At 39.6% G+C, this 22,526-nt stretch overlaps 1 protein-coding gene across 1 annotated transcript in view; it reads left to right on the forward strand.

The window, feature by feature from the left end:
• BEGAIN (brain enriched guanylate kinase associated) overlaps nt 1-22,526 on the forward strand; it is a 507,736-nt gene that overhangs the window by 205,137 nt on the left and 280,073 nt on the right. The window contains exon 2 of the mRNA XM_053697448.1: nt 853-942. Within this exon, the coding sequence (XP_053553423.1) occupies nt 853-942 (90 nt within the window). The remainder of the gene's footprint in view (nt 1-852; nt 943-22,526) is intronic.

Consider the following 22,526-nt stretch of genomic DNA (forward strand, 5'->3'; position numbering starts at 1 on the left):
TATTTAATGTACTTAAGCTACACGTTCAGTTGAACCTCTGTATTACAGAAAGAGCAATCCATTTATTGTGATATTGTAGTCATATTATCAAATTAATGCCATCTTGCTTTCCTCTCTTAATATGCTGAGTGTTTAAGAATCAACTACCTTGAGACTGCTTGAGACAATTATCTCCATCAGCTTGAAGCTAAATTGGAGCTAAAATCTCAATATCGCTCCAGATGATATCTGTGGTTTTATTTACAAGACGTAGCTAATGATCAGATGAGTGTCAGAGAAAAGCAAAACACAAGATATACTATTCCTTACAAGGATTCAATCATAATTAAAGGGACATAAAACCCCACATTTTCTTTCATGATTCAGGTAAAGCATGCAAATGTAAACTATTTTCAAATGTTCTTAGTTTTTTGGTATCCTTTGTTGAAAAGCAGAAAGGCAAGTGCCTTCAGCACTATGTAGGAGCAGTTTTCCAAAAAATGTAATACAATAGTAACAGCACTACTAGATGGCAGCATTTTTTTCTGTCATGTAGTGCTCCAGAGGTGCACTCTACCAGTCTAGATATCTCTTCAACAAAGAATACCATGAGAATAGAATAATTTGAAAACTTTGTTTTTAAAATTGTATGTTCTGTCTCAATTTTAAAAGAAAAATTGTGGATGTCTTGTCCCTTTAAATAGAATACTAATAATTGCAATTTCAGGATAGTAATGTTAAGAGAGAAATGTTTGCAACTGTTTTCATCAAGGAAGTGGAAAGTTATTTATTGATATATTGTATCTGGTGAACTGATATCTGTTGCTGTACAAGCCCTATCTAGCGATGGTTTGTCCTTTATTCATGCTATAGGGTACGAAATTCCTGGGTACCAACGTGTCTCTGGCAACCTAAAATTCTCCAAGGCAGTCACACCAAATCCTCTCCTAGCCTCTGGGACAGGTAATTAAATGTTATGTTTTGTCAGTTTGTCATAGATTACTTCTACTCTGCATTTAACATATTGGGGTAGATTCCAATCCAGTCTATAGATTTTTGTTGGATGTGTTCTTTTATGACATTTTAAGTTCAGCACAATCCTAATGTTAAATGTATAGTAAACACCTTGATATTTTTAATAAAAAGTTTAATTAAGCATAATGAAAGACCTTTGCAATATACGTTCATTGTTTATTTTGCCCCCTTTTTATGTAATTTAGCTATTAAAATTGTGCACTTGAACTGCACTTGCTGACTTCTCAACGTTAAGGTCCCTGCTACATATCTGTCCCTATTTAAACTTATAAGAAAACAAATGAAAAACAATGTACTTTTATACTAACTTTATGACACTGGCTAGCCTTGCTGTCTGCGGACAAAAGCCCAGATTGGCTTCTCCAAATAATCAAATGGTGGGTGAAGTTTGGCTATTTAAAAATAATTGCAGTAAAAAAAAAGATGTTAATTTTTTTAAAAACGTTAAGATGTAGCTGATATGTTGTTCAACAGCAGCACAACAGAAATTTATTGTAATAACAAGGTGATTACTGTCCCTTTAAAGGGAAACTAAACAAACATTTTTTCTTTCATGGATCAGATAGAGCATACCATTTTCTTTCTCTTGGTATCTTTATTTGAAAAGCAGGAATCTAAGCTTAGGAGCCGGCCCATTTTTGGTTCAGCACCTGGGTAGCAATTGCTGATTGGTGGCTAAATGTAGCCAGCAAAAAGCAAGTGCTACCCAGAGTATTGAACCAAAAATGGTCTGACTCCTAAGCTTAGATTCCTGCTTTTCAAATATAGATAGCAAGAGAACGAAGAAAAATGTATAATAGGAGTAAATTAGAAAGTGGCTTAAAATTATATGCTCTATCTGAATCATAAAAGAAAAAATTTGGGTTTAGTATTCCTTTATCCCCTTAAAGACCAATGACGTACAGGGTACATCCTACAAAAAACGGTTGTTAATGACCAAGGACATACCCTGTTCGTTCTCAGGTAATCTGAGCGTTGAAAGTGATCGAGATCGCTTCAAGCCGCTCTAACTGTATTGCAGCGATGCCTTTATGTTTAGGCATCCTGCATTACTGTTCCCGATTGTCTGGCCCCGGATTGATCGCTCCCTACGAGTGATCACTTCCGGTTTTACTCCATGTGGAACCCGACAGTCTAGCAGAGCATTGGAAGCGATCAGACAGGCTTACGATGCTCTGCTTGTGTGCTGAGTGCCTCGGTGGGTCAAGGCACTCAGTCTCTATTAAAATAATATAAAAATGTAAATAAAAAAATGTTTTTTTTAATATTATAAGCCCCATATAGCCCTCCCCCACCCCCATGAGGCTTCAAAGATGGTGATGCCCAGTGCATCATGGGGCTTCTGGGGGTGTCCCTAGCCTGCCTCATCCTAGGGGTGGGCTAGGGTCATCCAATCTGAGCTTGCTCTATAACTTAGTTTTTAATAATAAAATATCCCATTTGTCTGATAATGTCAATATTTGTAAATATTGACTCTGATCAGAGTGCATCTCCCTCCCTCTCCTCACTTGCGTTTTTATGGGAGAGAAAGAGAGATCTGTGTTTAGGAGAGATTTATCTAACATATTTGTTAAAAACTGTGAGACCCAAAGGTTCTTTTCAGAGCCATTAACCCCTAGCTTGCCAGTGATCACTATAAATCACTGGTAGTAGCACAGCTGCACTTTTTTGCGGGGTTAATTTTTTTTGTCATTTTTTTTTTTTGAGACCCAAAGGCTCTTTTCAGAGCAATTTAGTTAATTTAAATTTAAATTTTGTGTTGACTTGACTTGATTTTTTTTTCTGTGACAGATAAAATAAATAATGTCACAGAGAATATACAGTATAGTGCTGAGGAGGCATATGCCATCCTTGTATTAGAGTCAGACGCCTCTATGTCTGACTCAGACCCTAATTTTGACCCTGCCATATGCACACATACATAATTAGAGTCTCAACTGATAGTGATGTATATGTGTCTGCTAGCAACCTTGCCAGAAGGAGACGTGTTGCTGCCATTGCAGCTGAAGAGTGGGTAACGCCTCATCACCAGAGGCCAGAATCAGATATCCCACCCTTCACAACAAATCCTGGCATTAATATGGATGTTGCAGGATTTAGCCCCCAACAGTTTCTGAAGGTGCTTCTTGGTGATGATGTATTGGGGAACATTGTCGCCCAAACTAATTTATATGCCCATCAGTTCCGTGCTGCAAAGCCTGACTCATATTTGGCAAAGCAGCAATGGGCCCCCATCGATGTGCCAGAATTTAAAAAATTCTGGGCATTGACTATGTTGATGGGCATCATAAAGAAACCCTCCATTCGCTCCTACTGGAGCAGTAGCCCCATCTGCTTTATTCCCATTTTCTCCCAGTGTATGTCAAAGAAGAGGTATGAAATGATTGTACATTTCATTCACTTCAGTGACAACAGCCTGTGCCCCCCTAGGGAGCATCCCCAATTTGACAGGCTGTGTAAAATTCGCCCACTGATTACCCACTTTGCTGCCAGGTTTGCAGAGGCTTATACACCTGGAAAGAATATATGCATGGATGAATCCCTGATGAAGTATAAGGGAAGGCTGGGATTCAAGCAGTATATTCCTTCCAAGCGCTCCAGGTATGGGGTAAAGGTGTATAAACTCTGTGAGAGTGAGACTGGGTATACTCAGGCCTTCCGGGTGTATGAGGGAAAGGATAGTCACCTTGACCCTCCAGGTTTCCCAGAACATATGGGAACCACTGGCAAGATTGTCTGGGACCTGATATTATCCCCGTTAAACAAAGGGTACCACTTGTATTTAGATATTTTCTATACAAGTGTCCTTTTGTTCAAGCTACTGTATTGCTTTGATACGGTAGCTTGCAGTACAATTAAAAAGAACCACGCAGGTTTCCCAGGACAACTTGCATGCACCCTGCTACCAAGGTGGGAGACCTTAGCTCTGCGCCAAGAGGATCTGTTGGCAGTTAAGTATAGAGACAAGAAGGATGTATACCTTCTTACCACCATCCACACAGAGAGGACTGTGGAGGTCTCTGTATGTGGCAGAACTGAGAGCATAATGAAGCCAGTGTGCATCAAGGTTTATAACCGGCATATGGGTGGGGTTGATCTGGCAGATCAGCTGCTGTGGCCCTACCTAATTATGTGAAGACAAGGGTCTGGTAAAAAATGGTTGCAATTTACTTAATGCAGATTGCAACCCACAATACTTTTTTGTTGTCCAAAAAAGCAAACCCCGGAATAAAAAACTTTTTTTACAGTTTCAACTCCAGATCATTCCAGGAATTTTTTACCAAGATGCACCTGCTCCCCGAGTGGTGATGAGAGAGAGCAGAGTTGGGGCTACCCATTATATGGCCGAGTTCAGTCTGATAGAGGTTATGTCCTCCATCCCTTAGCAATACTCCTTCTCAAACTCTTGGAGTGAACGCGGCATAGAATAGAACTCCTTACTCTGTGTATGTTGATGCTACAGCAAGCACAGGCAGCTCTACCTGGATACACCGGGGGGGAAGCTAAGGCCTCGAGTACATACGCACCGCTTTTAAAGGTCTTGCCATTCCAGTACTTTTGACAAAAAGTAGAGTCATCAATTCTTATCCAGAGTCGATATAGGGATATAGTAATATTATTAGTTGATGGCACCAAGATTTGCTGATAATAAACGGATTTATCTGCTTGTCCTTTGAGCCTCAAAGCAGAGCAGCCATCTTAGCTGGAGCCTGGAAGTATCCCCCAGGTTTTTTTTAAATTATATTTATTTCTGTAGTGAAGGGGTCCCTCCTTACTGTCCCAACCCCGTGATCCCACCCAACAACTCTCTTAACCTTCCCCCTCCCACTGCCCTCTGCCATATTTGTTACTTGCAGCCAGTCTGCCAGTCATCATTCAGTGGAACACAGGCAGATGATGTAACAAACTTCTCTCTAATATGTTGCCCAAAACTCTCCTTCCCCCTTCTCAGCAATACTGCTAATTAAACTATAGTTATATTATGTTCTCATAAGTATTCTCCCACTAGTGCGGTAGCACCTTCTTTTTGGAATGTGACACCCTATTGTTTCTAGATACTAACACTGCTTGACAACCGAACAGCAGAGTGTAACATTTCCTAAAGGCATATGTGTGTTTTTATGTGATATACAGTGGGGCAAAAAAGTATTTAGTCAGCCACCAATTGTGCAAGTTCTCCCTCTTAAGAAGATGAGAGAGGCCTGTAATTTTCATCATAGGTATACCTCAACTATGAGAGACAAAAAGTGGAAACAAATCCAGACAATCACATTGTCTGATTTGGAAAGAATTTATTTGCATATTATGGTGGAAAATAAGTATTTGGTCACCTACAAACAAGCAAGATTTCTGGCTCTCACAGACCTGTATCTTCTTCTTTAAGAGGCTCCTCTGTCCTCCACTCATTACCTGTATTAATGGCACCTGTTTGAACTTGTTATCAGTATAAAAGACACATGTCCACAACCTCAAACAGTCACACTCCAAACTCCACTATGGTGAACACCAAAGAGCTGTCGAAGGACACCAGAAACAAATTGTAGACCTTCACCAGGCTGGGAAGACTGAATCTGCAATAGGTAAGCAGCTTGGTGTGAAGAAATCAACTGTGGGAGCAATAATTAGAAAATGGAAGACATACAAGACCACTGATAATCTCCCTCTATCTGGGGCTCCACGCAAGATCTCACCCCGTGGGGTCAAAATGATCACAAGAACGATGAGAAAACATCCCAGAACCACATGGGGGGACCTAGTGAATGACCTGCAGTGAGCTGGGACCAATGTAACAACGGCTACTATCAGTAACACACTACGCCGCCAGGGACTCAGATCCTGCAGTGCCAGACGTGTCCCCCTGCTTAAGCCAGTACATGTCCGGGCCCATCTGAAGTATGCTAGAGAGCATTTGGATGATCCAGAAGCGGATTGGGAGAATGTCATATGGTCAGATTAAACCAAAGTAGAACTGTTTGGTAGAAACACAACTCGTCGTGTTTGGAGGAGAGAGAATGCTGAGTTGCAACCAAAGAACACCATACCTACTGTGAAGCATGGGGGTGGCAACATCATGCTTTGGGGCTGTTTCTCTGCAAAGGGAACAGGATGACTGATCCATGAACATGAAAGAATGAATGGGGCCATGTATCGTGAGATTTTGAGTGCAAACCTCCTTCCATCAGCAAGGGCATTGAAGATGAAACGTGGCTGGGTCTTTTAGCATGACAATGATCCCAAACATAAAACCCGGGCAACAAAGGAGTGGCTTCGTAAGAAGCATTTCAAGGTCCTGGAGTGGCCTAGCCAGTTTCCAGATCTCAACCCTTTGGAGGGAGTTGAAAGTTCGTGTTGCCCAGTGCCAGCCCCAAAACATCACTGCTCTAGAGGAGATCTGCATGCAGGAATGGGCCAACATACCAGCAACAATGTGTGACAACCTTGTGAAGACTTACAGAAAATGTTTGACCTCTGTCATTGCCAACAAAGGATATATAACAAAGTATTGAGATGAACTTTCGATATTGACCAAATACTTATTTTCCACCATAATATGCAAATAAATTCTTTCCAAATCAGACAATGTGATTGTCTGGATTTGTTTCCACATTTTGTCTCTCATAGTTGAGGTATACCTATGATGAAAATTACAGGCCTCTCTCATCTTCTTAAGTGGGAGAACTTGCACAATTGGTGGCTGACTAAATACTTTTTTGCCCCACTGTATGTAACTTCAAGTAAAGCAAAGGGATGACGTTATTTACAGTGTTTGGTATATTTTGTAGCCCCCTCTTGTGAGTATTTGCATGATGATTAGAAATATTACCTGTTATGAGATGGCAGATGTGGTGGTACTCAATACTTACTGAAGATTGCTTTAGTGTACCTTGCTGATAAGTAACACTAATTACTTGAATTGCATCAGGAGTGGAATATTGGTTTATTTATTCTGTCAGTTATCTTGTTAGACAAAAATATAAAGATGTCAGTAATGCTAAGATTGGAATCTAGACCACTGACTAATAAAACAAGCTTGCAAAATTTGAATACATTAAAAAGACACCATCTATATGAAAGATAGCATTTGAATATTAAGACATTTTTTGCTTGGAAAGTTACAACTATATTTAAGTATTAGTTGTGTCCTTCCTACACATGTTCAGTAAACTTAGCAAGAAGACCCTATTAGCCAATGAACATTAAAGGGACATTGAACACTAGATTTTTCTTTGCATAAATGTTTTGTAGATCTATTTATATAGCCCATCTGGGAGTGTTTTTGTAACAAAGTATAGTTTTGCTTTTTTTTCTTTTAACATTTTGCTGAATTTCTGACTACTAACCAAGCCCCAAAGTATCAGATGTAGACCCAGGTCTACAGAGTCCTGCTGCTCTTGTTTATGTAATCTGTCTTTTCATATGCAGGGAAGGGGGGAGGGGGAGTGTCTGCTCTTTCTGCTATCCCAGCCCTTTTAACTTGGTGTCTCAGCCTAACTTTATCAACAGTGCTAAACTGGGAGCTTCAAGTTCAAAGTAAGTTTTTAAAAGGTTTTATACTGGATCATTAGATCAATATTAGTGCATATTCATCTTTATAATAGTATCTATTACATGCAGTTATATGAAAATTGGTGTACACTGTCCCTTTGAAGAAAGTACCTGTTAGCCAATGAACATTAACAGGAAGTACCTGCTAGCACTAGCAGAAGGTCACATGTTTTACAGCTGTAAAAGTTTAAATGTAGATGTAAGAAAAAGCTTTTAATTCTCTTTTTTCCAAGCAAACAATAAGAAAATGTTTAGATACTACTGCTTATATAGAAAACACAATTTAGAGTTCAATCTCCCTTTAATGTAGTTACAATATTCTCATATCTCTGTTGCTAGTTTGTTTTATGAACATGATATTTATTTTTTTAAATTATAGTCAAGTGGTAAAGTGAATTGGAAATCTAGAATTGCTTGGAATTTTAAACCAAAAACAGGTTTTCTGAAAAAACAAAACAAACAAAAAACATTCTTGTGTAACTTTGCTTCAGTTGATTCAACTGATTTTCCATTGTTTTCTTTTACAAATCAGAAACAGTTATACATATTTTTATGTATCAATATTATACTGACCAGGTCCTGTTTTTTTAAGAGGACTAAACAGAAAGCATTGCAGAGTTGCTAGTGTTAAAATTAAGGGTGAGATTACGAGTGGACGTAAACATTTGCGCACAAGCGATATCAGGTTTTCGAGATTGTTTGCACGCAGTTTACATTGGGCTAGTATTACAAGTTGAAAGTAAACGAGATTGCTTGAGCGCAATTGCAATTTACAATATTATGATTACCGCGACTTCAGAGTTCTGGTTAACTGTTTTGCAAAACATAAAAGTTGCACAAAACACATCAAAAACAGAATTTATGTTTACCTGATAAATTACTTTCTCCAACGGTGTGTCCGGTCCACGGCGTCATCCTTACTTGTGGGATATTCTCTTCCCCAACAGGAAATGGCAAAGAGCCCAGCAAAGCTGGTCACATGATCCCTCCTAGGCTCCGCCTACCCCAGTCATTCGACCGACGTTAAGGAGGAATATTTGCATAGGAGAAACCATATGTTACCGTGGTGACTGTAGTTAAAGAAAATAAATTATCAGACCTGATTAAAAAAACCAGGGCGGGCCGTGGACCGGACACACCGTTGGAGAAAGTAATTTATCAGTTAAACATAAATTCTGTTTTCTCCAACATAGGTGTGTCCGGTCCACGGCGTCATCCTTACTTGTGGGAACCAATACCAAAGCTTTAGGACACGGATGAAGGGAGGGAGCAAATCAGGTCACCTAAATGGAAGGCACCACGGCTTGCAAAACCTTTCTCCCAAAAATAGCCTCAGAAGAAGCAAAAGTATCAAATTTGTAAAATTTAGAAAAAGTGTGCAGTGAAGACCAAGTCGCTGCCTTACATATCTGATCAACAGAAGCCTCGTTCTTGAAGGCCCATGTGGAAGCCACAGCCCTAGTGGAGTGAGCTGTGATTCTTTCAGGAGGCTGCCGTCCGGCAGTCTCATAAGCCAATCGGATAATGCTTTTAATCCAGAAGGAGAGAGAGGTAGAAGTTGCTTTTTTGACCTCTCCGTTTACCAGAATAAACAACAAACAAAGACAAAGTTTGTCTGAAATCCTTAGTAGCTGCTAAGTAAAATTTGAGAGCACGAACTACATCCAAGTTGTGCAACAAACGTTCCTTCTTTGAAACTGGATTAGGACACAAAGAAGGCACAACTATCTCCTGGTTAATGTTTTTGTTAGAAACAACTTTTGGAAGAAAACCAGGTTTAGTACGCAAAACCACCTTATCTGCATGGAACACCAGATAAGGAGAAGAACACTGCAGAGCAGATAATTCTGAAACTCTTCTAGCAGAAGAAATTGCAACCAAAAACAAAACTTTCCAAGATAATAACTTAATATCAACGGAATGTAAGGGTTCAAACGGAACCCCCTGAAGAACTGAAAGAACTAGGTTGAGACTCCAAGGAGGAGTCCAAATTTTGTAAACAGGCTTGATTCTAACCAGAGCCTGAACAAAGGCTAGAACATCTGGCACAGCTGCCAGCTTTTTGTGAAGTAACACAGACAAGGCAGAAATCTGTCCCTTCAGGGAACTTGCAGATAATCCTTTTTCCAATCCTTCTCGAAGGAAGGATAGACTCTTAGGAATCTTAACCTTGTCCCAAGGGAATCCTGCAGATTCACACCAACAGATATACCAAATTATGTGGTAATTTTTCTGGTTACAGGCTTTCAGGCCTGAACAAGAGTATTAATAACAGAATCTGAGAACCCTCGCTTTGATAAGATCAAGCGTTCAATCTCCAAGCAGTCAGCTGGAGTGGGTCGAACGGACCTAGAACAAGAAGGTCTCGTCTCAAAGGTAGCTTCCATAGTGGAGCCGATGACATATTCACCAGATCTGCATACCAAGTCCTGCGTGGCCACGCAGGAGCTATCAAAATCACCGACGCCCTCTCCTGATTGATCCTGGCTACCAGCCTGGGGATGAGAGGAAACGGCGGGAACACATAAGCTAGTTTGAAGGTCCAAGGTGCTACTAGTGCATCCACTAGAGCCGCCTTGGGATCCCTGGATCTGTACCCGTAGTAAGGAACTCTGAAGTTCTGACGAGAGGCCATCAGATCCATGTCTGGAATGCCCCACGGTTGAGTGACTTGGGCAAAGATTTCCGGATGGAGTTCCCACTCCCCCGGATGCAATGTCTGACGACTCAGAAAATCCGCTTCCCAATTTTCCACTCCTGGGATGTGGATAGCAGACAGGTGGCAGGAGTGAGACTCCGCCCATAGAATGATTTTGGTCACTTCTTCCATCGCTAGGGAACTCCTTGTTCCCCCCTGATGGTTGATGAATGAACTTGGCCCTCGCTAGCCGAGGCCAAGCTTTGAGAGCATTGAATATCGCTCTCAGTTCCAGAATATTTATCGGTAGAAGAGATTCTACCCGAGACCAAAGACCCTGAGCTTTCAGGGATCCCCAGACCGCGCCCCAGCCCATCAGACTGGCGTCGGTCGTGACAATGACCCACTCTGGTCTGCGGAAGGTCATCCCTTGTGACAGGTTGTCCAGGGACAGCCACCAACGGAATGAGTCTCTGGTCCTCTGATTTTCTTGTATCTTCGGAGACAAGTCTGAATAGTCCCCATTCCACTGACTGAGCATGAACAGTTGTAATGGTCTTAGATGAATGCGCACAAAAGGAACTATGTCCATTGCCGCTACCATCAAACCTATCACTTCCATGCACTGCGCTATGGAAGGAAGAGGAACGGAATGAAGTATCCGACAAGAGTCTAGAAGTTTTGTTTTTCTGGCTTCTGTCAGAAAAATCCTCATTTCTAAGGAGTCTATTATAGTTCCCAAGAAGGGAACCCTCGTTGACGGAGATAGAGAACTCTTTTCCACGTTCACTTTCCATCCGTGAGATCTGAGAAAGGCCAGGACAATGTCCGTGTGAGCCTTTACTTGAGGAAGGGACGACGCTCGAATCAGAATGTCGTCCAAGTAAGGTACTACAGCAATGCCCCTTGGTCTTAGCACCGCCAGAAGGGACCCTAGTACCTATGAGAAAATCCTAGGAGCAGTGGCTAATCCGAAAGAAAACGCCACGAACTGGAAATGCTTGTCCAGGAATGCAAACCTTAGGAACCGATGATGTTCCTTGTGGATAGGAATATGTAGATACGCATCCTTGAAATCCACCTTGGTCATGAATTGACCTTCCTGGATGGAAGGAAGAAGTGTTCGAATGGTTTCCATCTTGAACGATGGAACCTTGAGAAACTTGTTCAAGATCTTGAGATCTAAGATTGGTCTGAACGTTCCCTCTTTTTTGGGAACTATGAACAGATTGGAGTAGAACCCCATCCCTTGTTCTCCTAATGGAACAGGATGAATCACTCCCATTTTTAGCAGGTCTTCTACCCAATGTAAGAATGCCTGTCTTCTTATGTGGTCTGAAGACAACTGAGACCTGTGGAACCTCCCCCTTGGAGGAAGCCCCTTTAACTCCAGAGAATAACCTTGGGAGACTATTTCTAGCGCCCAAGGATCCAGAACATCTCTTGCCCAAGCCTGAGCGAAGAGAGAGAGTCTGCCCCCCACCAGATCCGGTCCCGGATCGGGGGCCCGCATTTCATGCTGTCTTGGTAGCAGTGGCAGGTTTCCTGGCCTGCTTTCCTTTGTTCCAGCCTTGCATAGGTCTCCAGGCTGGATTGGCTTGAGAAGTATTACCTTCCTGCTTAGAGGACGTAGCCCTTGGGGCTGATCCGTTTCTGCGAAAGGGACGAAACTTAGGTTTATTTTTGGTCTTGAAAAGACCTATCCTGAGGAAGGGCGTGGCCCTTGCCCCCAGTGATATCAGAGATAATCTCTTTCAAGTCAGGGCCAAAGAGTGTTTTCCCCTTGAAAGGAATGTCAAGCAATTTGTTCTTGGAAGACGCATCCGCTGCCCAAGATTTTAACCAAAGCGCTCTGCGCCACAATAGCAAACCCAGAATTTTTTCGCCGCTAACCTAGCCAATTGCAAGGTGGCGTCTAGGGTGAAAGAATTAGCCAATTTAAGAGCACGAATTCTGTCCATAATCTCCTCATAAGAAGAAGAATTACTAATAATCGCCTTTCCTAGCTCAACAAACTAGAAACACGCGGCTGCAGTGACAGGGACAATGCATGCAATTGGTTGTAGAAGGGAACCTTGCTGAACAAACATCTTTAGCAGACCTTCTAATTTTTTATCCATAGGATCTTGGAAAGCACAACTATCTTCTATGGGTATAGTGGCGCGCTTGTGTAGAGTAGAAACCGCCCCCTCGACCTTGGGGACTGTCTGCCATCAGTCCTTTCTGGGGTCGACTATAAGAAAACAATTTTATAAATATGGGGGGAGGTACTAAAGGTATACCGGGCCTGTCCCATTCTTTACTAACAATGTACGCCACCCGCTTGGATATAGGAAAAGCTTCGGGGGGCCCCGGGGCCTCTAAGAACTTTTCCATTTTACATAGTGGTTCTGGAATGACCAGATAATCACAATCATCCAAATTGGATAACACCTCCTTAAGCAGAGCGCGGAGATGTTCCAACTTAAATTTAAAAGTAATCACATCAGGTTCAGCTTGTTGAGAAATGTTTCCTGAATCTGAAATTTCTCCCTCAGACAAAACCTCCCTGGCCCCCTCAGACTGGTGTAGGGGCCCTTCAGAAACCATATCATCAGCGTTCTCATGCTCTACAGAATTTTCTAAAACAGAGCAGTCGCGCTTTCGCTGATAAGTGGGCATATTGGCTAAAATGTTTTTGATAGAATTATCCATTACAGCCGTTAAATGTTGCATAGTAAGGAGTATTGGCGCACTAGATGTACTAGGGGCCTCCTGTATGGGCAAGACTGGTGTAGACGAAGGAGGGGATGATGCAGTACCATGCTTACTCCCCTCACTTGAGGAATCATCTTGGGCATCATTTTTACTAAATTTTTTTATGACATAAAATACATATAGTTAAATGAGAAGGAACCTTGGTTTCCCCACAGTCAGAACACAATCTATCTGGTAGTTCAGACATGTTAAACAGGCATAAACTTGATAACAAAGCACAAAAAACGTTTTAAAATAAAACCGTTACTGTCACTTTAAATTTTAAACTAAACACACTTTATTACTGCAATTGCGAAAAAGTATGAAGGAATTGTTCAAAATTCACCAAAATTTCACCACAGTGTCTTAAAGCCTTAAAAGTATTGCACACCAAATTTGGAAGCTTTAACCCTTAAAATAACGGAACCGGAGCCGTTTTTATATTTAACCCCTTTACAGTCCCTGGAATCTGCTTTGCTGAGACCCAACCAAGCCCAAAGGGGAATACGATACCAAATGATGCCTTCAGAAAGACCTTTCTATGTATCAGAGCTCCACACACATGCAGCTGCATGCCATGCTGTCCTCAAAAACAAGTGCGCCATACCGGCGCGAAAATGAGGCTCTGACTATGATTAGGGAAAGCCCCTAAAGAATAAGGTGTCTAAAACAGTGCCTGCCGATATAATCATATCAAAATACCCAGAATAAATGATTCCTCAAGGCTAAATATGTGTTAATAATGAATCGATTTAGCCCAGAAAAAGTCTACAGTCTTAATAAGCCCTTGTGAAGCCCTTATTTACTATCTTAATAAACATGGCTTACCGGATCCCATAGGGAAAATGACAGCTTCCAGCATTACATCGTCTTGTTAGAATGTGTCATACCTCAAGCAGTAAGAGACTGCACACTGTTCCCCCAACTGAAGTTAATTGCTCTCAACAGTCCTGTGTGGAACAGCCATGGATTTTAGTTACGGTGCTAAAATCATTTTCCTCATACAAACAGAAATCTTCATCTCTTTTCTGTTTCTGAGTAAATAGTACATACCAGCACTATTTTAAAATAACAAACTCTTGATTGAATAATAAAAACTACAGTTAAACACTAAAAAACTCTAAGCCATCTCCGTGGAGATGTTGCCTGTACAACGGCAAAGAGAATGACTGGGGTAGGCGGAGCCTAGGAGGGATCATGTGACCAGCTTTGCTGGGCTCTTTGCCATTTCCTGTTGGGGAAGAGAATATCCCACAAGTAAGGATGACGCCGTGGACCGGACACACCTATGTTGGAGAAAATACATTACAATGCACACTTATATACATAATAAAAATTATTAAATAAAAATATTGCACACAAAAGTTATATATAAATAAACAATGAAGGGTCCAGCACAGGTACAAAACTTGCAGAAATGCTCTCTTTTGGGGTGCACGCATGTCAGAGGGTCCTGCACACCTCCAATAAAATAGAAGCAAAATCCAAAAGGAAAACGCCAGCACCCACAATTCATCAAAGTATGTTGTCTTTATTGTGACATTGAAGACAAAAGGCAGCAACGTTTCGGATCCATCTGATCCTTAGTCATGCTATAGTATACTAACATTTTACTAATGTATTTATGTATGTATAATATATATATATATATAATGTATATATATATATATATATATATATATATATATATATATATATATATAAAAAAAAATATGTATGTATGTCTATAAATGTATACAGATGTATACAGTTGTGCTCATAAGTTTACATACCCTGGCAGAATTTATGATTTCTTGGCCATTTTTCAGAGAATATGAATGATAACACACAAACTTTTCTTTCACTCATGGTTAGTGTTTGGCTGAAGCCATTTATTATCAATCAACTGTGTTTACTCTTTTTAAATTATAATGAAAACAGAAACTACCCAAATGACCCTGATGAAAAGTTTACATACCCTGGTGATTTTGGCCTGATAACATGCACACAAGTTGACACAAAGGGGTTTGAATGGCTATTAAAGGGAACCATCCTCACCTGTGATCTGTTTGCTTGTAATTAGTGTGTGTGTATCAAAGGTCAATGAGTTTCTGGACTCCTGACAGACTCTTGCATCTTTCATCCAGTGCTGCACTGACGATTCTGTATTCTGAGTCATGGGGAAAGCAAAAGAATTGTCAAAGGATCTGCGGGAAAAGGTAGTTGAACTGTATAAAACAGGAAAGGGATATAAAAATATATCCAAGGAATTGAGAATGCAAATCAGCAGTGTTCAAACTCTAATAAAGAAGTAGAAAATGAGGGGTTCTGTTGAAACCAAACCACGGTCAGGTAGACCAACTAAAATTTCAGCCACAACTGCCAGGAAAATTGTTCGGGATGCAAAGACAAACCCACAAATAACTTCAGGTGAAATACAGGACATGTGGTGCAGTGTTAATTTCGTCGACTAAAACTAGACTAAAATGACTATAAAACTAAAGAAATTCTAATGACTAAAATACGACTAAAACTAAAATGACATTTTAGTGAAAAGACTATGACTAAAACTAAATCAAAATGACATTTTAGTCAAAAAACTATGACTAAAACTAAATCAAAATTTGCTGACAAAAACATTTTATGCAAGTTGTTATAATCAATCCATATTCAATTTTATTAAATTTTAAGATAAATAAAGACATGTTATATACCACAACAGTTAAATCTGTTAAATCTGTATTGCGTGTTCAAACCTTAATACCATAAAAGAAAACAGGTTAATAAACCTTTACTCCAGGAGTTTATAATAAGTTTGGAAGTTCTAGAGCAGTGCTAATATTGTTGCCGAAACGTTTTTGAATCTGTGAACAATCAATTGATTCTTCCTATAGAAATAAGCATAACCCACGAATATGGGTTTAAGTTATGCTGTGCCTGTGCTAGCTGCAGAAACTTTTTGTTGTGTTGAGTTTCTTGATACTTGTTTTAATTAGTAACAGAGAACTGTTAAAGTTTTTTTATCGGGTAATATGTTCAATACAGCCAATACAGTTTTTTTTTATATATTTTAAAGTTGCACTTCTGTTTGTTTATGAAACTTGGTTTATTTAATTTTAAGTTTAATAAAGATGTTATATATCACAACAGTGTGTCTGTATTGCATGTTTAAACCTTAATACCATAAATATTAACAGGTGTTATGTTTACTCCTGGAGTATATAATCAGTTTGCAAATGATAGAGAAATGCTAAAATAATGCATTACACTTTAACTAAACCCCTTAGATTTTAGTTGACTAAAATCTACTGGAGATTCAGTCGACTAAAACTAGACTAAAACTAAAACAATTCAGATCATCAGATGACTAAAATATGACTAAAACTAAAATGGCATTTTAGTCAAAAGACTAAAACTAAGACTAAATTAAAACTTGCCGTCAAAATTAACATTGATGTGGTGTAGCTGTTTCAAGATGCACAATAAGGAGGCACTTGAAGAAAGATGGGCTGCATGGTCGAGTTGTCAGAAGAAAGCCATTACTTTGCAAATGCCACAAAGTATCCTGCTTACAATATGCCAAACAGCACAGAGACAAGCCTCAAACCTTCTGGCACAAAGTCATTTGGAGTGATGAAACCAAAATTGAGCTTTTTGGCCACAACCATAAACGCTACATTTGGAGAGGAGTCAACAAGGCCTATGATGAAAGGTACACAATTCCTACTGTGAAACACAGAGGTGGATCGCTGATGTTTTGGGGATGTGTGAGCTACAAAGGCACAGGAAATTTGGTCAGAATTGATGGCAAGATTAATGCAGTATGTCAAACAAAATGCCTCACTGCTGATTTGCATTCTCAATTCCTTGGATATCTTTTTATATCCCTTTCCAGTTTTATACAGTGCAACTACCTTTTTCCCACAGATCCTTTGACAATTCTTTTTCTTTCCCCATGACTCAGAATCCAGAAACGTCATTGCAGCACTGGATGAAAGATGCAAGGGTCTGTCAGGAATCCAGAAACTCATTGACTTTTTATACACACACACTAATTACAAGCAAACAGATCACAGGTAAGGATAGTTACCTTTAATAGCTATTCAAACCCCTTTGTGTCAACTTGTGTGCATGTTATCAGGCCAAAATCACCAGGGTATGTAAACTTTTGATCAGGGTCATTTGGGTAGTTTCTGTTATCATTATGATTTAAAAAGAGTAAACACAGTTGATTGATAATAATTAGCTTCAGCCAAACACTAACCATGAGTGAAAGAAAAGTTTTTGTCTTATCATTCATATTCTCTGAAAAATGGACAAGAAATCATAAATTCTGCCAGGGTATGTAAACTTATGAACACAACTGTATATGTATTTGTATGTATATATGTATTTAAAGACAAATATACATATATAAACACATAAATACATATATACACATACAAATTCATATATACATCTGTATACATTTATAGACATACATAGAAGTTCATTAGAGCCCTTTGCAGTTAAGATAAAAACATAAAAATTCATATTTAATAAAGTATTATACTGTGAATTTACTGTTATTTTTTACATTTCAATGTTCTGCACAAGTATTTCTAAATAGATATTACTATATGTATCTGTATATATCTATACCTATATATATATATATATATATATATATATATATATATATATATATATATATATATATATATATACAGTATATATATACAGCTATAGATATATAGTGTAGAAAAATACCATGAGATATATGTAGAAATATGTATTTATGAATAATTAGAACATAGTCTACTATATGAAGAACATTGGAATGTGAAATATTCATATTTCATGTCGGTTTAGCGCACTTAAGAATATGCGTTAGGATTAGCGCCCATGCGAGTAGGGTGTTTTTTTTTCTCCATTGACTGCTATGAGGGATACGTTATCGAGCCCGCAATATTCTAATTGTGCTAGAAGTAAGCTGTTTGTGCATGTCAGGTTAGCGCAAGAATGTAATAAGAGCGCAACCCGGCACGCACAAAAAGTTTACTTCTAGCGCAATTAGCACTGTAACGAAAGCACTAAATAGTGTTCCACTCGTAATCTGGCACTAAATGTTCTAATGAATTAGAATAATGTATCCACTATAATTTCTCTTTTATTTAAACCAAGCAAATTTTATTTAAACCAATGAGCAAGTTTTGTTTTAGTTGTTTTTTTTTTTTTTTTTTGGTTATCCCTCGTTATAACAATTGCTTCTAATATGCTTAAAGGGACATAATACTCAAATTTTTTCTTTCAAAATAGAACAAACAATTTTAAACATTTGGGTTTAGTATCCCTTTAAGATAAAGCTCTATGGGCAAGATTACAAGTTGCGCATGATTTTCCCATTGCCCAGCTATTACAAGTCTTGAAAAATCACAATTCCACGCTCGAAGAGCTGTAGTTAACAGTTTTGCACAACATAAAAGTTTCACATAACACTTCAAAAATACATTACAAAGTACAGTTACACTCATATTAACGCTGTATAATAAAAAAAAACACAAAAGTTATAAGGGCTAAAAGATAGGATATCTTGGGTGTTAGAAAAAAAAGCTCACAAAGGGATTTTACATTGATATACACACACATACATAGAGAAACATGGATTTATATGTATAGAGACATGCTAGAAGAAAATGAAAAGATTTTACATTATAATCTTATGCGCATTAAACAATATCTCAGAGGGATTTTCAATGTGATATTCACATATAGATCTCGAGATATCTAGACATTTATATATTCATATACATATCTCACTATAAATAGATATATCAGTCCAAAAATCATCACATATATATATAAATATTTATTTATAAATAAATAGAACATATTCCATTACAAAAACATTTTCACAATACGAAATATTTGCATTTTCATGTACACTTTACAAGGAAAATACGTCATTGGCTTTGCGCAACAGATTAGGGTTTTAGAGGTCTTTCTTTTTTCTATTTGTCTTCTCCATTGACTTCTATGGGGAATACGTGAATGCGCACACAAATTGGCTGTTTGGATTATGCGGCTTAACGCGCGCAAAATAAGTTATTTTGCAATTTGTAATAGCTTTGCAACCCCAAATGCAAAAAAGCCATAACGCGCGCAGTGTTTTCGCAACTGATTTGCCGTGCCACTTGTAATCTTGCCTATCTGGATTATGCTAGTTTAATTTTGACTTTCCTATCCCTTTAAGTATCTAATCCATGTGAGTTAGCTCTTGTGTATTTATATTATTATTATTATTATTATTTTATTATTATTCTTTATTTATAAAGCGCCAAAAGATTCCGCAGCGCTGGAATTTATATTAATCGTGTATATGCAATTATTCTTGTGCCTAATTATTTTCTGACATAAGTTATCCTTAAAGTTTTTGCTTTCTTATTTCACATTTTATTGCATCTTATTACACATTTTTGCTTTTGAATGTTCACAATAAAAATGAAAAGGGCATTGAATATCTCTTGTTCTGTGTAAAAAAATGTAATTGCTCCATGTTCCCTACAGAGCCTAATAAAAAGCAAACTCTATAACCTACAGTAGGTTTTCTTAAAAAGAAATGCTGTAAACTGCCTGAGGCAGCTATGGATTTGCAGTATTTTGAAGGCTACACAGGTTACAGAATATGCTTTTTGGTCTCCATATGGAAAATGGAAGAAGCACACTTTTTAAACAAAAGGATGACATATTTATTGTTTTCTTCCTGTTTGTTTCTTCATTTTTATGTGTTTAACTATTTTTTTATACCCCATACCTTCATAGTTTTCACACTTGTAACTGCAGTATAAAAGTAAGGCCTCTGATATTTATATTCAATGGCAAAACATTTTTGGTACTGCCAGAGCTTAAAGGGACATGAAACCCAAATTTTTTCTTTCATGATTTAGAAAGAGCATACAATTATAAACAACTTTCTAATGTACTTCTATTATCTATTTTGCTTCATTCTCTTGATATTCTTTGCTGAAAAGCATATCTAGATATGCTTAGTAGCTGCTGATTGGTAGCTGCACATAGATGGCTCCTGTGATTGGTTCACCGTGTGCATTGCTATTTCTTCATTAAAGTATATCTAAAGAATGAAGCAAATTAGGTAATAGAAGTAAATTGGAATGTTGTTTAAAATTATATTCTCTACCTTAATCATGAAAGAAAATGTTTGGGTATAGTGTACCTTTAAGTTCTAGATCAAACATTAAAAAACATGGACATTTGGAACTGCCCCTTGGGAGCTTTGCAACAACATTATCAATTACATCACTGATGATATCAAACAGGACATTGTTGCTGACATAATTACATCACTAGTGATATCCCCTATGACATCATCAATAACATCACCAATGATATCATCTTACAGTCAGATAATAACCTACATTTAAACATTTTAGTACATTAACAAGTAACAAATAAAAGTAAGAAATGTAATTTAATAATTAAGACAAAAGCATATAAGGTATATAATAATTTATTCAAAATCAAGATATACGTATGTTTGTCTGTGTCTTTCTCTGCCTACCTGTATCTCTCTCTGCATTCCTTTTTCTCACTGCTTTTGACTACCTCTCTCTGCATGTCTTGTCTACTCTTCCTGTTTTTTTTCTCTTTCTGTTTGCATGGCTGTATCTCTCTCTCCTCTCTCTGCCTCTCTCCCTCTTTTTATCTCTGTGTCTCCCTATCTCTATGTCTCTTTATCTATGAGTGTCTCTCTGCCTGTCTCTGTATGCCTATCCGTTTCTGCCTGCTTCATTCTCTCTCTCTCTGCATGCTTCTCTCTCTTTCTTTCTCTCTGCCTACTTCCCTCTCTCTGCCTGCTTCTCTCTCTCTCTCTCTCTGTGTCTGCTTCCCTCTCTCTGCCTGCTTCACTCTCTCTCTCTCTCTCTCTCTCTCTGTGTCTGCTTCTCTCTCAATGGCCTCTATTTATCAAGGTCTGGCGGACCTGATCCGACAGTGCAGATCAGGTCCGCCAGACCTCGCTGAATACGGAGAGCAATACGCTCTCTGTATTCAGCATTGCACCAGCAGCTTACAAGAGGCAGACTCACGGCCAATCGGCCGCCAGCAGGGGGGTGTCAATCAACCCGATCGTACTCGATCGGATTGATTTCCGGCGATGTGTGTCCGCCTGCTCAGAGCAGGCGGACAGGTTATGGAGCACCGGTCTTTGTGACCGCTGCTTCATAACTGCTGTTTCTGGTGAGTCTTCAGACTCGCCAGAAACAGGGGCCGTCAAGCTCCTTTTGGAGCTTGATAGATAGACCCCTATGCCTGCTTCTCTATCTATCTGTCTCTCTCTCTGCCTGCTTCTCTATCTCTCTCTCTCTCTGCCTTCTTCTCTCTCTCTGTCTGCTTCTCTCTATCGCTCTCTCTCTGCCTGCGTCTCTCTTTCTCTCTCCCTGCTTCTCTCTCTCTCTCTCTCTCTACCTGCTTCCCTCTCTCTGCCTGCTTCTCTCTATCTTTCTGCTTGCTTCTCTCTTTCTCTCTGCCTGCTTCTCTCTCTCTTTCTGCCTTCTTCCCTCTCTCTGCCTGCTTATCTCTCTCTCTCTCTCTGTCTGCTTTCCTCTCTCTGCCTGCTTCTCTCTCTCTCTCTCTCTCTCTCTCTCTCTCTGTCTGCTTCCCTCTCTCTGCCTGCTTCTCTCTATCTCTCTGCCTGCTTCTCTATCGCTGTCTGTCTGTCTCTCTGTCTCTCTCTGTCTGCTTCTCTCTCTCTCTCTCTCTCTCTCTCTGCCTGCGTCTCTCTCTGCCTGCTCCTCTCTCTCTGTCTGCTTCTCTCTCTCTCTGTCTGCGTCTCTCTCTCTCGGCCTGCTTCTCTCTCTCTCTCTCTCTCTCTCTCTGCCTGCTTCCCCCTCTCTGCCTGCTTCCCCCTCTCTGCCTGCTACTCTCTATCTTTCTGCTTGCTTCTCTCTCTCTCTCCCTGCTTCTCTCTCTCTCTCTCTCTCTCTCTCTGCCTGCCTCTCTCACTCTTGTCTGCTTCTCTCTCTCTCTCTCTCTCTCTCTCTCTCTCTGTCTGTGTCTCTCCCACTCTGCTTGCTTCTCTCTTTCTCTCTGCCTGCTTCTCTCTTTCTCTCTGACTGCATCTCTCTCTCTGCCTGCTTCCATCTCTCTGCCTGCTTCTCTCTTTCTCTCTCTCTCCCTCTCTCTCTGCCTGCTTTTCTCTCTCTCGCTCTCTGCCTGCTTCTCTCTCTCTGCCTGCTTCTCTCTTTCTCTCTGACTGCGTCTCTCTCTCTCTCTCTCTCTCTCTGCCTGCTTCTCTCCCTCTTTGTTTGCTTCTCTCTTTCTTTCTTTCTTTCTCTCTCTCTCTCTCTCTCTGTCTGCTTCTCTCTCTCTGCCTGCTTCTCTCTCTCTCTCTCTGCCTGCTTCTCTCTTTCTCTCTGACTGCATCTCTCTCTCTCTCTCTCTCTCTCTCTCTCTGTCTGCTTCCCTCTCTCTGCCTGCTTCTCTCTTTCTCTCTCTCTCTCTAGTCTCTCTCTCTCTCTGCCTGCTTCTCTCTCTCTCTGCCTGGTTCTCGCTCTCTCTCTGCCTGCTTCTCTCTATCTTCCTCTGCCTGCTTCTCTCTCTCTTTATCCCTGCATCT

This window comes from Bombina bombina, chromosome 1 (assembly GCF_027579735.1).
Source record: "Bombina bombina isolate aBomBom1 chromosome 1, aBomBom1.pri, whole genome shotgun sequence".
NCBI lineage: Eukaryota > Metazoa > Chordata > Amphibia > Anura > Bombinatoridae > Bombina > Bombina bombina.